At 27.7% G+C, this 17,988-nt stretch overlaps 1 protein-coding gene across 7 annotated transcripts in view; it reads right to left on the bottom strand.

Moving 5' to 3' along the window:
* CSN1b (COP9 signalosome subunit 1b) overlaps nucleotides 1-12,510 on the bottom strand; it is a 31,355-nt gene extending 18,845 nt beyond the window's left edge. For 2 of the 7 annotated variants that reach the window (XM_087158802.1, XM_087158801.1), the window contains exons 1-6: nucleotides 12,233-12,510; nucleotides 10,666-10,755; nucleotides 7,955-8,136; nucleotides 5,746-5,907; nucleotides 4,326-4,461; nucleotides 1,655-1,774 (exon numbers count right to left, since the gene is read on the bottom strand). In XM_087158802.1, coding sequence (XP_087014928.1) covers nucleotides 1,655-1,774; nucleotides 4,326-4,461; nucleotides 5,746-5,907; nucleotides 7,955-8,136; nucleotides 10,666-10,755; nucleotides 12,233-12,271 — 729 coding nt within the window. In that variant the 5' untranslated portion in view covers nucleotides 12,272-12,510. The remainder of the gene's footprint in view (nucleotides 1-1,654; nucleotides 1,775-4,325; nucleotides 4,462-5,745; nucleotides 5,908-7,954; nucleotides 8,137-10,665; nucleotides 10,756-12,232) is intronic. The other 5 variants (XM_087158807.1, XM_087158806.1, XM_087158805.1 and 2 more) reach the window with 3 other exon arrangements.
* Nucleotides 12,511-17,988: the final 5,478 nt, after the last annotated feature.

Genomic DNA, 17,988 nt, shown 5'->3' with positions numbered 1-17,988 from the left:
CTACCGAAGAAAAAAAAACGATCGAAAACGAAATCACGCAAATTGGACTTCAAAACGGGTTGCAAAATACGAGTTTTAATTTCGAGATTTAGTTGTACTAAATAATATCGTATTAAAAATATTGGATTTTTAAAACTATGTGGAAATCAATAGTATTCACTGTATAAAAAAATTAAAACGAAAATTTCTACAGAAAAGAAAACCAACTTTTTTACTTCATTATTTTTTATTTTTACATTATTCTCAAATGAGAATAGGAAAATTTCAAGCATTTTTTTCCACTCCGATGAGCGGGAAAGGCATCTTTTGAATATAATTCTGAAAAAAAAGATAAAATCTTTTGAAACTTTCTGCAGAAAAAAAACACAATTTTTTACTTTCCCAAAAGAAAAATCTTTCTACAGGAACTCGATAACGTTTTGCAACAATGTTGCCATGTCACCCCAATTCCGCCATGGGGCTTCGTTTGTACTGCGAATGCACTGAAAAAATTTTGTAATGTTTTTCATAATTTTTTAGGGAATTTTATTTGGCAACTGATGATTTATTTATCAACTGATGATAACCATTATTGAACTGATGAGTTTGGTTTAGGATCGCCGTTTTATATTACACTTGCAGCCTCTTCTTTTTTAGACATAAAAACAACACTAATTTGTCAATACAGTACAGCGCCGATTATCCGAACGTCCAATTATCCGAACTATGTCTGAATTCATTTTTTTTTTTTTTAAAGTTTAGAATAATTTTTGACTTATCAACAATTTTTCAAAATTTCTGAGCCAGTAGATCTTCCGGTTGAAGAGATGTCAGGTTATGCAGCAGAAGAAATGGAAGGCTGGTGTCGAGACACTGAAAACGTCCTAGAATTTCAAATGATGATGAAATTGTTTGCTGAAATTTTGAACGAAAATCGGAACTCCACAGACGAATAGGAACAAATAGATGATCAAGTTCAAGATAGTGAACCTTCTCATATGGAAGCATGCAATTCATTAGATATTGCAATGAATTGGCTAGAACGTCAAAATGATGTTGATGTTCAGTTGATTTATTTAAAAAGAATAAGGTATATCGCTGCTCAAAAAAGAGCATCTTTGAAACAAATGTCTTTGCTGGATTTCTTTTTCAATGGAAAATAAAGAAAAATGTGGTAAAATCAGCAATTGACAAAAAAAAATTATAAATAGCTGAAGTATGATTAAAAAAAATTAAAAATTAAAAAAATTAAATAAAAATATTTAAAAATTGAATTTTTTTTCTTAACAGAGCTATTTTCGATGGTACTGCCAGTCCTAAACCTGGAAAAAGTGTGAAGGGAAGTTAGTGCATAAATAATAATCATTTAAACTAGATTTTAAACAACTTTTCAATTATCCGAACTTTTCATTATCCGAACCACGTTCGGTCCCGAGCAGTTTGGATAATCGGCGCTCTACTGTATTTAAAACTGGATTATTATTATTTTTTACATTTTGCATTGCAACTAAAACTAGTAACAAGTAAAAACAAAAGTCAAACATAAATTATTTTTTAAAGAAAATAAGATCAATTCAAAATAGCACAGGTAGGCAAAATAATTCATAGTTTTAAATTTTATTAACATAGTTTTTAAGCTAGCATAAAAGAAACAAAGCATACTGTTAAATCATACCATAGAAATTAATGTGTTAGAGGAGTGAATATCGCTTCTTACTTCAGTAACTTCAGGAGTTGTTTCAGCTTTATTAACATAGGTTAAAACATGAGACCAATTCTGGAGATAAACACTAACCTATAGAAAGATGAAGAAGAAAAAAAAAAGATTTCAGATGGAGGAAAAAAAAGCATTATTAAGTGCAACAAGTAGTTACAAAAGAAAGAAAAATTTTGATCACATTAATATGATCACTGGTTACTCCCGTGGCAGAATCGCGGCGACTCGGTGACATTGTCACAGAATATTACAGAGTTCATGCAGAAAGAATTTTCTTTCAGGAAGTAAAGAATTTGATTTTTCAGAAGTAATAAAGAGTTTTGGTTTTCTGCAGAAATTTTATATCTCTAAAATTATAATCAAAAGATGCCTTTTTCGCACATCGGAGGGGAAAGAAATGTCCGTGATTTTTCTGTTCTTATTTAAGAAGAATGAAAAATATAGAATTATGAATTTAAAATTTCTTTTTCTGCAAAAATGTTTAAAGATCCCTCCTCCAGAATTCATTCCTTGACGCGCTGATTTTGCGCCGATATTCTCGTTAATCTATGAAGTATTTCAATCGTTCTTAGAGACAGTTAATGCTACTAATTTTTCTTTGCTCTTTCGAAATCCCGATGTCCTTCATAGCTCAGTTATTATTTATATTCTCCTGAATTTTTGAAATAAACAGATATTATTACGGCATGCGAAATTCAAATATTGGATTCAAGAAATCAATATTCGCCACGGTCGTTTTGCACCGATATTCTCGTTAATCCAGGCAGTATATTTAATTCGCGTGATTTTGCCGTCAACCTTTTTTTCGGCAGTGATTTTTGATGTGATGATTTACGAAATGTGAAAAAGTAAATAATTAGTCTGCTTTCTTGTTGAGTAAAATTTGAGAATCTCGCCCATGATATTAGAATTAAAAAAATATTACATATTCATTTAAAAATTAAATATAAGTTTATTTTAATCAAATAGGTCTTTTTTTGTAAACACAATGTTTTTGTTAGAGAGGTTTGTCGCAACTGCTAGAGAGGTTTGTCGCAGAAAGCCCAAAAAAATTCTGCCACAGGGCTGGTTACCCATTAGTCAAATGTTTTTTTGCCCCTTCTGGATACTTTTATAAACACAACATTTCAAATTAAAAAACAACAATTATAAATTCAATGGAGAAAAAACCATTCCAGGGGGCATTGTCAAATCTTTCAACAAACAACAAGCACCTTTTAAGTACTTTTTAAGCACTCAAAAAATATTTATAAGCACTATATACAATAACAAAATTCAAAATAATTTTCAAAGACTTTACAGCATCGTGACAAAATAACTAGTTTCTGACAAAGAACGCTGTTCTTGTTTATATTGAAGTGATCGAGACATTGTAAAATGATCGAAAAAAATTTCGGTTCGATATCAGAAGGTGATAAACGAACGCTGAAATTAAAAATATCTTGTAAAATGCAGCAGAGTTGCACATGATAGTGCAATAATCTTACCGAACCCAGCTCAGTATAGACATGTACGGACTAGCAAGTATTTCATCAAACATGTAAAATGATTGGCGTTTTTTATACGCCATGAACCAACAGCACACCAAAATAGACTGTGGTTGAATAAATCGTGAATAATGTTGAATAGAATAATGTAAAAACTACGCTTTTGCATAATACGACATGGTTAAAGAAAAAAAATCTCATTTTCGAAAAGGGAAAATTAAGCATTTTTTAAAAACACCTGTCATGCCTCCATATGTGTTTTTATTGAACGTTCCATATTGCTATATGTTTTTATAATATTATATTGTTTTTCTATGTTAGTATAAAATGGTTGTTCATAATTTTTTTTATTGAATGTCCCATATTATATTTTTTTATGTTTGTATTGAATATTTTATATTATATAGCTTAATGATACGTTTATTGAGTGTTTTACACTACAAGATTTCATGATGTTTGTCATACCTCCATGTTGTGATGGCGCTGTCGTCAAGGTAGATGTTGTAAAAAAAAGATAGAGGGAATGCTCTGATTGAGAGCGGAAGTGGAAAAAAAGATGTGTGCTTGCAGTTTTGTTTAGGTGGCTTGGTTATATTAATTTTCTTCAGACTTCACCTTTTACCATTGTTAATAAATGCTTTTTTGTGTTATAAACTGGTTACCATTTTTTTCGACCAATTGTGTTTTCGGGAAGCATCTGAGTGAAGAAGGGAAAAGGAGGAAAAAATATATGTAATATCACAAAGCTAAATAAAAAAAGCACCTTTAAGCACTTTTTAAAAACACTACGTACCATGCAATCACTAAAAGCAATCAAATTATCAAATAAAAGCAACGCAGAAATATAAATTTAATATTAAATCTGAGAACGCTAAACATAATAATTATAAATAGATAGAAATAATTGCTTACATAACTAGCGACGTTAGAATAAATAATTAATAAAAAACTTCTTGTTCAAAATTATAGTAAAGTCATTTGATTCAAAATATTTAAAAAAATTTCATATAGCTGAGTTAATTTAATATTTAATTTTCATTTAAACAATGTTACCCAACTAGGATCATTATGTCAGTTAAAAACAAAATGAACAAAAAAAATGAAGTATGTTAAAAACAAAATAAACAAAAAATGAAGTGTACCTTTATAACATTTAAACACATGCTGACAACATGTTTGCCACTGGTGCAGTAATCTCTGGCTCTTGAGTAGCATTTTAATGCGCTACTTAAATCGCCACAATCTAAATAATGATCACCCAAATCATCATGGCCGCGTCTGAAAGATAAAACAAGTGAAAAAAGGATTGCAAAAAAAATATTTCACAACTAAAAAATATTTATCTCAAAACATTTATGAACTTAAATTTAATTTCTCAAAAAAATGTACAGGGCATGCTTACAAATTTTATACAATAATAAAAATAATGTTATTTTTATTATTTTATAAAATTAAGTTCAATTAAAAATAAAATTCAGCCAAACTGTTTATTCACAAAAAAAAATCAGATAATTATCAAAAACTTCTATTTTTAAATGCAGTTTTTAGAGAAAAATATGTTTGTTGATTTATCATCTATATAAAAACAGGCATGATTTATTTGGAAGCACATGCTGCACTATTTTATGTACAGGTCATGACAGACATTTGACCCAATTTGATCAAAATATACTGAAATCTCAAAATCAAGAAATTTATCAGCATATTTTCAGATAATAATTTTTTAATAATTTAATAATAATAATTACGATAATAATAATTTTTATCGTTTAATTAACAATAAATTAAATAAGAATGTTTATTGTGTTAAAAGAATTGCTATTAATAAAATAATAAGTCCATTAAAAGAATATTCCTTTTTCAAAAAGTTAATTTTTTTCTTTACTGGATGAACAGGCATGTTTTTTTTTTTTTTTCAATTCAAGTGAAGAAAAATATAGATTTTTTTTTAATTTATTTTGATTACTTAAAAGGTTATGAAAAAGTGTATAAAACTAGTTTGACTGAAAGTGCACTACTCTAAAGTAAACTAAACTAAAAAAAAGAACAGAAATGAGTAATTTTTAAAAAAAAAACTGCCCAAATTTGAGTAAAAAAAGCGTCTCTTTGTATTTTCTAACATTAATAATTGGCTTCATTAATATTCACAGTTTGTTCCTCTTACCAAATATTAAGCTATAATTCTTCAAATGTTCATCACAACATCTTTTCAAACACTAAAAATGTTTGACTATCCTATGAAAAAAAAACAAAAAACTTCTTTTTTATTTACATGAGGTTTTTCAACAGAACATGCAGACAGAAAAAAAAAAGTTTTTTTTTAATTGTTAAAAAATGTGGGAAAATCATTTCCCAAATAAATGTCTGGATAAGGGATTTAGTTTTTCAGAGTGATTAATCTTTTTTGACATGTCCTTTTCATACCGGAAACTTTTTATTTTGAAAAGGCAAAAGCATCTGAATTCTGAGATCATTGTGTACTTTTGAAGAATTAAAAAGTGTTTTGATCATGAGAGAAAATGAGAATTGTTGCTTGTTGCAAGAACTATTATCATACAATACCTGATGCTTTCCTTGATGGAATTACTTTTGTAGTTTTTTAAATCAGCATCTAATTTTTCAACTTTCAGGGCTGCCTTTTTGCTTTTAGTTTCAATCCATTGTGTGTCCAAAGGAACTACACCAGCATTCAGACCACCAGTGACATCAGGCAAGTTCGAATTTCTAAACATCCAAATAAATCATCATTAGTTTAATTCTAGTAGTTATTTTTATTTTTTATAACCGAAGAATTTCACAGAATAGGAATACTAGGATTACTCAGACGCTTTATTTTTATTTTATTTTAAAACCGTTGTTGAACAGCCGACCCAATTTTTTGGGTTTACGACCATTAATGTTCAACTCCGTAGACTTGTAATTTTTAACCCAATTCAGAAGACAAGGGAACTCCCGGATCAAGTATTGGGAGAAATTTGCCCTTAAGGAGGACTTTTTGAAGGAACTAACTCGTATTTGTGTTACATGGTGAGGAGAACCACGAAAACCTCCCACTGTTAGATTGACAGTAAGGGGACTCTAACCCATGATTCTTCTATCATTGAGGATGCTTTTACGTCTGCACTGTGGTCGGTGCAAGCCGGATGTGGAATTCGTATCGACCAGTCACTGCTGGGATTTGAATCACCACATTGGAATGTGTTCGCCATCACGGCTCTAATTATAGTAGTTGCAATTAAAATTTAAGAGAAAAAAAATTACATAACTAACAAGGGAAACTAGGGAAGTGTGATTCGCCAATTTTGAAATAAACTAGTGGGATGTATGCCTTATGAGGAATAATTTTAGGGGGCAACATTCGTTTCGGCCCATAGAAGGTCCTGTAAAAGATAAAAAATAATTCAATATGTAGAAAAATCTGTATTTTATTACTTCAATGCAGACAATTAGTTAATGTAATTGTCTCATACTCCAATTAATTTTGGGGTACTTTCACGTACATTATGCATATTTATTGCCAAAATGCATATTTATTGCCATAATGCATATTTATTGTCAAAATTGATTTCGAAAATTTTATATATCTGTAGTTTTTAAGAAGAACCAACCTGTTAGGTTAACTTAAAAAAAAATGACATCAAAATTTTTTAAATTTTTTTTTTCAAAAAATTTACCAAATTAATTGGAGTATGTAATTGCAAATCAACTAATTAATTAATAATTGATTAATTTTCTAACTGATAATTAATTAATAAATAATTAACAAATAATTAATAAATAATTAATAAATAATTAATAAAGAATTAATTAATTAATAATTAACTTATTTATTAATTAGTAAAATAATTACTCAGACAATTAATTACAAATTAATTGCATTATGAGACAAATACAATAACTAATAGTCTGCATTGAAGTAATAAAATATTGATTTTTCAATATATTAAATTATTTTTTATCTCTCACAGGACCTTCTATGGGCCGAAACGAATGTTGCCCCCTAAAATTATTCCTCATAAGGCATACATCCCACTAGTTTATTTCAAAATTGGCGAGTCACACTTCCCTAGTTTCCCTTGTAAGAATTAAGATTATACAGCTACAAGCAAATGCCAAATGTCACGTTAAAGGCAATTCCACCATTTAGGAATGTTTTATTTGCCGATTTTGAAATCAAGCAACTCAGTTAAAAAAAATAATAATAATAATCAAGCAATTGTAATATTTTTTCTGAAAATAAGCTTGAGTAACTAAAATTGCATTTTTAACTGAGTTAAATGATTTTAAAATCTTCAAATAAAATATCCCTAAATGGTGGAATTATTTTTAAATATGTATTGGGATATTATAAGATTACTCTTTCATTTTATTGACCCTATATAGTAAAGACTTTAGCAAATTTGAAACAACTTAAAATCGTTTTGAATACAAAAATTAAAAACATATTATAGCAAAAATTTTTAATATGTACTTATTTTTACTTAAATAATACACAATAAACAGACTTAAAATTAAACAACTATTTTATTTAAAATATATGCTTTCTAAAGCTGATGCTTAAAAGTTAGCTTAAATATTATTTAGAACCATCTATCTTATATTGAATTCCTTGCCTTCCATAATGCCAACTTTTCTGAAATTTCTTAGTTCTGCAATATACAATAAAATTCTAGGTACTTTAAAAGTTTTTACTTTAAAAAATTTCCGTAAAAATACTAATTTAAAAAAAAAAATATTAAATAAGGCTTTAAAAAATTATTTAATTTCTTACCCAGTTGCATCGACCAGTTTCCGATGAATCATCTGGTAGATGTTGACGTTATAGGTATTTTGTACATATGACAGAGCCATTTTTAAAGCTTCAATCTTTAACGCTGGACAATGATCAGCAATATAAAGAAGACGGTAGAGCTTAGCTAATCCTGTATAGCTACTAATGTAGGCTTCCAAATCCTTTAAAATATTAAACAAAAATTTTCATAAGTAATAATTATTTATCTAAATAACTTTTATTACTGTAAGAAAATGAAGCATGTATTAACAAACCATTAATAATTTGCAAGTAAAACAGAATACTATGAAACTTTAAAAAGAGAAAGAGTAAGTAAAATATTGTTGAAAGCAAAAATTTATTCAAAGAAAATTGGCATTTTAAAGAAATATTTTTTAATAAAATTAAAATATTTGGAGCAAAACAATCTTAATAAAATAAAGTTAGAAGATATATTTGCAAAAGAATTAACATAAATTTCTCTATTTCTCCCAGCTGTAAAATAAAATTAAATTCGCTGTTTTTTTTTTTGTTTTTTTTAAAAAGTAAATAATAATATAATAACATTTTATAAAATTTTTTAAGATTTTTATTCAAATGTTTCCCATAGTGTGTGCAAATAATAAAGACAAAAATATTGGTGCTTTAAACTAAAATTTAAATTATTTAACAATATTTTTATATTAAAACATTTTAATGTTTAGACATAATTTATCATGGTAAGCAATCAAATAATTTTTGTTTAAATAATTCTTTAAAAATACTTATGTCAATACGTTTAGCTACTATTAAAAACTAATTTTGTAATATACAGGGTGTGTAGTCAGATTTTTCAACAAAAAATATGCACCTCTTAAGTACTCAAAAAATATTTTTCATCTCTTTCCAAGAAAAAAAATGAATAAATAAATAAAATCATAATTAGGATCTGTGCAGCAATAAAAAAAAATTTCTATCATTTAAATTTCTTAATTTATAAACACAAAATTAACATAATATATAAAATCAACAGTAGTATTTGTTTATTTTTTTTTTTAGATTAAAACATCTTAAATAACTAAAACTAAATAACTATACTATAAATTTTAAATAATTAAACTAAAATAAATATATAGTTTCAAAATTAATAATGCAAGTAGTAAGAAAGGTGTTAGGTTTATTTATTTCTTTAAAAGTGCGGATTTCAATCATCTGTATTTTATTGGCAATTGAATAAAAATAGAAAAAACATATTATAATTCTACACTTATTTAAATTTAAAATATTTTTCGATAATGCAAGAAAAATGCCAAAAACTGGATTATTGTGTCACATTGTGATGTAATCCTTGAACTTCATTCACTGGATAATTGTTATGTAACATACACCTTATATTTGAATGATTAAGATTTTTTAAATGCAAAGAAATCCAAAGAAACAAATATAGCTTTTTTTTTTTTTTTGAGTTATGCTCAAAATAAATACAGTGAAACCTCCGTCAAGCGGACATTCATAGGGCCAAAAAATTTGTCCGTTTACGGGAAGGGTACCCTAATAACGAAATTTAACACCGTAAATTGTTTTTAGAATATTTTCAAAGATGTAGAAATTATTAAATAATATCTACAAGGATACTATAAATATCTACAAGAATATTTATTTAAACAATAAGAAAGATAAAAAAGAATATATAAAGAAGTTTGATATAAATACATAATTCTGGATGTAGCTACAGATAAATATAATTTTCATATCAGCATAGATACTCAAGTTAGACATATGGTACCGAATAGGAGCTTTCTGTCCTCAGTCCATTTCAATTATTAGTTTTACATCCCCTTACACCTACTTATCATTTGATAGGGACCATGGTTAAAAACCTCCTATGATTCACAGAAGAAAAAAATAATGCATACCTGTAAGTCATGAGGACCTATGGAGTTGATTATTCACAATTGATCAACTATCAAGTGTCTGAATAAATGTTTCATTTATATAATAACCTCAAAGATTATACTTCCGTTCTCTTTTTTTTACACCAGTTGTGTTATATACAATCTTCAAATTTATAAGAAAATTAAAGATATTTTCAATGGGGAAGAAGCATTGAGAGATGTCATTTCAACTTGAGGGGTCTCATGACCTATGTGGTCATGTCTTTACAAAGACAAGGCAAGGTTACAGGAGAAAGATTGATTTTTCAGTGGTGAAATAGCTTAAGAATATTTTTAGTTACGGATAAGGCAAAAAATTTTATTTACATGCTTCAAAAATGGTGAAAAGTTGCATATTTTTAGCTTGCAATTTAAAGCAAAAATAATTCCTTTTTCAAATTCAGAAAAAGTAATGTCCTGTTTGTAGAGATAGAAAACAACGTTTCAGGACCAAAATGACTGTCTGCGTCCGGTTACGGGAGTGTCCGCTTTGCAGAGAATGTGCATAATGGTATATTCATAGAAAATTCCCGGGGAATTAAAAATATGTCCATATTGAGAGGCGTTCGTCTTGCAGGAGTGTCCATAACAGGAGGTTTCGCTGTAAATGTAAAGGCTTAATCTAGCAGTAAATCAACATGTAAGTAATATTTGTAAAAGAAAACAAATACAGTTTTTTTTTTGGGGGGGGGAGGATCTACGTTCAACATAAATATATGTAAAGGGTTAATCTAGCAGTAAATTAACATGTAAATAATACTTGTAAAAGAAAAAGAAAAACTTTTTTTCTTTTTTTACCAAAGTAGGATTTTCAACAACATAAATCTCCTCTTCTGATGCATCATTTTCTTCAGGTGGGGCATCAACTTGCATAGGTTCAACAGAGCTCTTGAAAAAAAAAATTTTTAATTTTACACTACACATGTAAATACATTATAAATTAAAGCAATACCTTGCAAAAAAAAAAAAACTGAAATTCAATGATTCAAATAATCACACCAGTCACATAATCAGTTAGTTATTATTTCTTAGTCACTAGTAAGGTACATAACTTATGTACCTTACTAGTGACTAAGAAATCAAATTAATTTATACACAAGGATTAGTTTTTAAAAACTTATCATTACTGAAGAACTACAATTGTAAATGATACTGTAAACGTAACTGTAACTGCTGTATAGTGGATACTGTAAATGTAATGGAAAATGTTACAATTTTCAAATAATATTCTAATAAAAATTTTATATATTTTGCTAAACAAAGAGAATTTTTTTTTCAAATTGATATTCGTATTTTAATAATTGTAAAATTACTGAACAAGGAATACTGAATAACAATTACTGAATAAAGGAAAGAGTAAATTTTTGACAGTTCTAAGAACTAATCATTACTGAAGATTTGTATAAAAAAATATAAATATTAGACTTTATGCTAGTAATAATAGACTCAGTTATTTTGAATCTCACTGGCTACTTATTTTTACAACCAATTTTAAATTAGGTTGTTTTCCACATTTGTTGCAAGATTTTTTCCTCCATTTTTTCGCCAAAAATGGTATTTTTTCGTGATTTTCTCCAAAACTAAATCTTCTGATCATTTTAGGTTTCTTTGAAGCTTGGAAACTTTCTCAGATTTTTCAAAATTTATCTTTTTTTGTAAAATCCCCCTAATAGAAATTAATAATTTTGAATTGAAATGAATAACGCTATGACTGAGAACTTTAATAATCACAGTAGATCACTAACCTATTTTGAATTATTAAAATTTTTGTGAGAAAACTATGGGATGAACAATTAGGTGCACAATTGGATGAATAGGTGCACAATTACCTCATACAACTGTAAATGCTACAATTTTCATTTTTAGAAAAGAAAAGATAAAACATTTGCATCTGAGTCAGAAAATTAGAACAAAATAATCCCTGATTATAAGTTTATAACGCAGTTTCCTTTGTTTTTGGTACAAGTGGCAGAGTTGTAATGGAATTTTTCTCAAAACCCTCCACAAACTAAACATTATTGAATAAAATTACTTGCACTGAATATTTAAAAGCTGTGGCCAGCACAATTGATTATATATATAATATGTGTGAATATGCAAAAGTGAAAGACATGAATAAAGTACCTCATATCAATAGTATCAATCAAAAGGGACTCATTCAGATGGGAATAATATTAATATCACAATCAAAATGAACAGAAAAATTTATACACTGCCTAATAAGAAACATAAATAAAAAATAAATAATAAGGCAAAAATAACTTATAAATAAGAAAAATTAGGAATCGAGAATATTATCTGTCAGAAGAAAATACTGAAAGTGCAAACTATAACGAATTAATTATGAAAAATAAGTATCTTTTACTTGAAAAACTCCAAGAGTAACAGGTACCGGCAAAGGCATTTTACCCTGCTAATATATCTTAAATAATTATAGCGATAGTAGATTAATTGCTTCGGAAAGCTTACTAAAAATCCTCAAACTTCAAAATTAAACATTAAATACCGAGTAAATAAATACCGAGAGATGAAAGTAACGAGTTTTAACGAAAAAACATAGCAAGCTTAGAGCTCTCTTTTCTCAGAATAATTGCAGTTGAAATTTAGTTTTTTTTTTTTTTTTTTTTTGGCAGCAGCCTTACCACATCGTTCTTTTCCTTTCCATTTTGGGAAGGGAGCCTGAAGATATCAGGCATAAATTTATTCGCGATCGCAACGAACTATAGGGGGCGTTGTTGTATGAGACGGATACCTGCGATTTCGATATGAACAGTCATTCATTTACTCTAGAGACGTCTTTAATGTAGCACGTTGCATTGCAACGTTCCTTTTTTATCGTGGCTAATTAAATTTAAAAAAGAAAAATGTTTAATATCCTTTCTTATACAAACGAAAACAAAATGGTATCTCTTTTTTTTTAGAGAAGGAACATCCAAAACACATCGGAAAAATATTTGCACATAAACAGAAAAAAAATATGTATATTCTTATAAGAGTTAAAACCTAATGCCCGAAAAATAGTTTTACTAAATTTAATGACATAACATGAAAGGCCTATTTAAACTTTACATTCCATAGTTTTAAGAATCATATTAGTTCAAAAATTAAAATGAACAAAAAGTATACACAAGCCTCATAATTTTATGAAATTTAATTTAGTAAAAAAGGTTTTTTGACAACAATTTTTATTAAAAAATTTCAAGTTTCAATAAAAATCATTATTTAGAAACTAAAAAACGTAAAATAAGGAATGCTTACGATACAAAGCAAAAATGAAAAACCCAATTCTAAAAATTCTTTACATTAAAATAAACAACTTTCATGTTTTTTCTTTTTTGATTCATAATCGGAAGCAGAAAACCATTCTATAGAGAACTATCATTTAAATCAAATAAGAAAAAAATTACTTAAAAGTAAAATTTTTTATTTTATAAAAATTAACTCTTACCTGCTTTACAAATCAGAAGAATTCCAAAATGATTTGTTCTTCGATTTTTGTTACCATTTTTTAGTGCAATGAAAATTCGTCTTTGGGAATTGCCAAAAATAGAACAAGATGCAATTTTATTTTTTCAGGAGCGAAATATTTTGCCCATTGTCCACCGAAATCCGATAAACTACTTTGATTTTAAATAAAGTGTTTTATGATTTGTTGGTGTAGATTGGTGGCACTTAAAAACCGCCAAATCTGTAGTTGCGGTGACGTTATTACGTAAGTAACGAAACATATTACTTCAAACATTAGAATATGCAAGAAGTATACATTGGCACATAATTTTATACCATTTAATTTTTCAAAACAATTATTTTAACAACAATTTTTATAAAAAAGTTATAAACTAAAAAGAGTAAAATAAAGAATTCTTAGGATAAAAAAACGATTTTAAAAATTCCTCATATTGAAATAAAAGACTTCCATATTGTTTCTCTTTTCATTCTTATAGTTCTTAATCAGACGTAAAAAAGCATTCTGTAGAGAACTATTATCAAATAAGAAAAAAAAATTTTACAAGCTAATTTTTTATTATTAAAATCATGACACTTACCTTCTTTATAAATCCGCAGAATTCCAAACGAAATGCTCTTCGTTTGAAAGTTTTATTTTCAAATAATATGTACATAGATTATCCCTTTATTACTTTTAGATAACATACCACACATCAAAATTTTATAATTGTAAGATCTCAATGTGAATTTGAATATGTAGCTTAAAAACAGAACAGCTGAATTCTAGTTGAAATTATCTATTCTTTCAAAACTAAGAAATACTTACCAACAAAACGATAAAAAATTTATTAATCATCAGCACAAATGACACTATTTCAAGTAATTTGGATGATTCTTTATTGTTGTTTTCCGAATTATATAGATATAGAAATATATACCGTTCTATAACAAAGAAGAATATTCTATAACAATTGCTGTTCTTGACGTTCTGAATTCACATTTATTTATTGAAATGACGAAAGCAATGTTGACTTCAGTTTAATTTGTAATGAATTGAAGACAGAAGAAATGCATTTTACCTTGAAACACACATCTGTAACAGTATGCCATAGCGAAATCGGAAGTTATCAGTTGCAAGTTTGTTGATAATAGAAGTTGAAAATTATTGAGGAATTTTCTTCAAATGTTTGGCGTGTTCTGTTTCTGAAAGATTTAACAATGTTCTGGAGAGTTTTTTCAAGTTTTTCGGCTTTTTCCTTAGGGAAATTTTGCTTCTTATTTCGTGCAAAGAAAATGGCGACCGACTCTGACAGTGATTCTGGTGGAACTGAATGAAAACGTGATAAATTAATGTCTAATATTTACAGGCTCCCGCTAGACGGCGTACTCGAGCGTTGCGATCGCGAATTAAGTTTTTTATTTAGTTCCATCAAAATCATTGGCAGAATCAGACGCAGTTTTCTTGGCAGCAAATAAGAAGCAAAATTTCCCTAAGGAAAAAGCCGATGAACTTGAAAAAACTCTCCAGAATATTTGCAAATCTTTCAGAAACAGAACACGCCAAACATTTGAAGATAAATTGATTAATAATTTTTAGCTTCTATTATCAACAAGCTTGCTACTGGTAACTTCCGATTCCGGGATCGCATACTGTTACAGATGTGTGTATTACGTAAAAATACATTTTTTCTGTCTTCAATTCATTACAAATCAAAGTAAAGTCAACATTGCTTTCTTCATTCCAATAAATATATTTATTGGAATGAAGAAAGCAATGTTGTTGATATTTATAAATATAAATTCAGAACGTACAGAACTGTAATAGTTCTATAATATTCTTTTTCTTTATAGAATAGTACCTATGTATTTCTGTATCTATATAATTCGGAAAACAACAATAAAGAATCTCTCGAATTGCTTGAAATAGTATCATTTGTGCTGATTATTAATAAATTTTCATGGTTTTCTTGGTAAGTATTTTTTAGTTATGAAAGAATAATTTCAACTAGAATTCAGCTATTCTGTTTTTAAGCTACATATAAAAATTCATATCGAGATCTTACAATTATAAAATTTTGCTGTGTGGTACGTTATCTAAAAGTAATGAACAGATAAACTATGTATATATTATTTGAGAATGAAGTTTTCAAACAAAGAACAAATCATTTTGGAATTCTCCGGATTTATAAATCAGGTAAGTGTTATGATTTTTATAATAAAAAATTTGCTCGTAAATAATATTTTTTTCTTCTTATTTGGACTGATCGTTAAGACACGGTTCCCAGCAGATCACCGAAGTCAAGCATCACTGGCTCCGGTCAGTGTGCGGGTGAATGACCACTTGGATCAGTCTGCGTAGGGACCGAGGGTGTGCGGTATTGGTCCTCGTTAAACTGTGCTACCGTAAAGTGCTCGACTTCGCGCGCAGGTCGTCGGGCTACCGAAGCGGGGGTGCCATCCCCTCCGCAGAGGATCAAAATTGTGATGCATGTCTTCGGATCATCCTCCGGGATGTTTCCCAGACCGTCGCCAATAGCCCATTGTGCAGCTCTAGTGCGACGTAAATTAACAACAACAACAATATTCTTATTTGATGATAGTTCTCTACAGAATGGTTTTTTACTGCAGATAAAGAACTATTACAATAAAAAAACGAAACAATATGGAAATTTTTTATGAGGAATTTTTGAAATCGTTTCTTTATCCTAAGAATTCTTTATTTCACGTTTTTTAGTTTCGAATTTTTTGATAAGAATTGTTGTAAAAATAATATTTTTGAAAAATTAAATGGTATGACATTATGTGTTTATGTATATCTCTTGCATATTCTAATGTTTGAAGTAATATAATTCAGAAAAGTATGAAATAAAAATTGGTACTTACGTATTAACGCCACCGCAGCTACAGATTTGACGGTTTTTAAGTGCCACCAATCTACACCTAAAATTTTTGCGACAAATCATAAAATAAAACACTTTATTTAAAATCAAATTAGTTCATCGGAATTCAGTGGACGTTTATGGACGACATATGAACTCTAATAAATAAGATTCCAAATGAAATTACGTTTCCAAAACGTACGTTTTCCATAATAAAGTTTCATGTCATGAGAATTGGTAAATTTTCGTTCCTTTTTTTGGTAAAATATTTCGCTCCTGAAAAAATAAAATTGCATCTCGTTCTATTTTTGGCAAATCCAAAAGACGCATTTTCGTAGCTCTAAAAAATGGTGTCAAAAATCGAAGAACATATCATTTTGGAATTCTCCGGATTTATAAAGCATAAAATAAAAATTTTGACTTATTAATTTTTTTTCTTATTTGATGATAGTTTCCTATAGAATGGTTTCCTACGTCCAATTATGAATAAAAAAAAGCATGAAAGTTGTTTATTTTAATGTAAGGAATTTTTAGAATTGTTTTTTTTTTTTTTTTGTTGCTTTGTAAGCATTCTTTAGTTTACGTTTTTTAGTTTCTAAACAATGATTTTAATAAAACTTAAGATTTTTTGATGAAAATTGGTGTGAATAAACTTTTTTTGCAAAATTTAATTGCTTAAAATTATGAGGCTTATGCATACTTTTTGCTTATTTTAATGTTTGAAGTAATATGATTCTTAAAACTATGGAATGTAAAGTTTAAATAGGCCTTTCATGTTATATCAATAAATTTAGTAAAGCTATTTCTCATGCATTAGGTTTTAACTCTAATAAGAAGATACGTATTTTTTTCTGTTTATTTAAAAAAAAAATTCCGTTGTGTTTTGGATGTTCCTTCTCTAAAAACAAGAGATACCATTTTGTTTTCGTTTGCATAAGAAAGAATATCAAACCTTTTTTTTTAAATTTAATAAGCTGCAATAAAGAAGGAACGTTACAATGCTACACGCTACATTGGAGACGTCTCCAGAGTATTTAAATTACTGTTCATATAGAAATCGCAGGTATTCGCCTTACACAAAAACGCCTCCTATAGTTCGCTGCTATCGCGAATTTCAGGACACCCATATATTACAAAAATATGTTTTTTTTTTTTTTTTTTTTTTTTTTTTTTTTTAATTGTTAACTAATATAAAGTGCAGAACCATCAAACCTAATTTCATTTTTTTGCAGTTTTGATATACATAATATTGTGCATTTAAACACTCGTAAAACAAAAGTTTTTTTTTTTTTAAGAAAAAAAAACATTTCCGTGTGTTATTTTAATACAATTGACAACAAAATTGGTTTTAAAAAAAATACGATTTTAGAACTTTTTCCATGTTTGTCTTATGAAATTTCAATTCTAAAATAATACAGATTTTCATTAAAAAAATTCATTTTTTTGAATATATAGATATAAGAGTAAAATATTTGTTCCTCTTGGAATATTTAAATGAAAATTTTCATATTTTATAAAGATTAACAGAATTTATTCTGTTTATCTTTTCTTAATTAAGTATCTAACGTTATACATTTACTAAATTATATTACTAACATTTATACATCCAACTCAACTTTATTATAATTTCAAAAATGATTAGATCGAAGAAAGATTCCGTTTTTTCCTATTCCTTCCTTTCGATTGCCCTCTTATATTGTACCCAATTCAGAAGAGAAGGGTACTAAGTACTTTATTTGTCATTTAAATATTCGAAGTTAGAATATTTAGTCATACAATTTCATTACTATTGGTC

This window comes from Parasteatoda tepidariorum, chromosome 3, assembly GCF_982258835.1.
Source record: "Parasteatoda tepidariorum strain Cologne lab strain chromosome 3, Ptep-v5.0, whole genome shotgun sequence".
Taxonomy (NCBI): Eukaryota; Metazoa; Arthropoda; class Arachnida; order Araneae; family Theridiidae; genus Parasteatoda; species Parasteatoda tepidariorum.
This window is presented reverse-complemented; position numbering and strand designations above follow the sequence as displayed.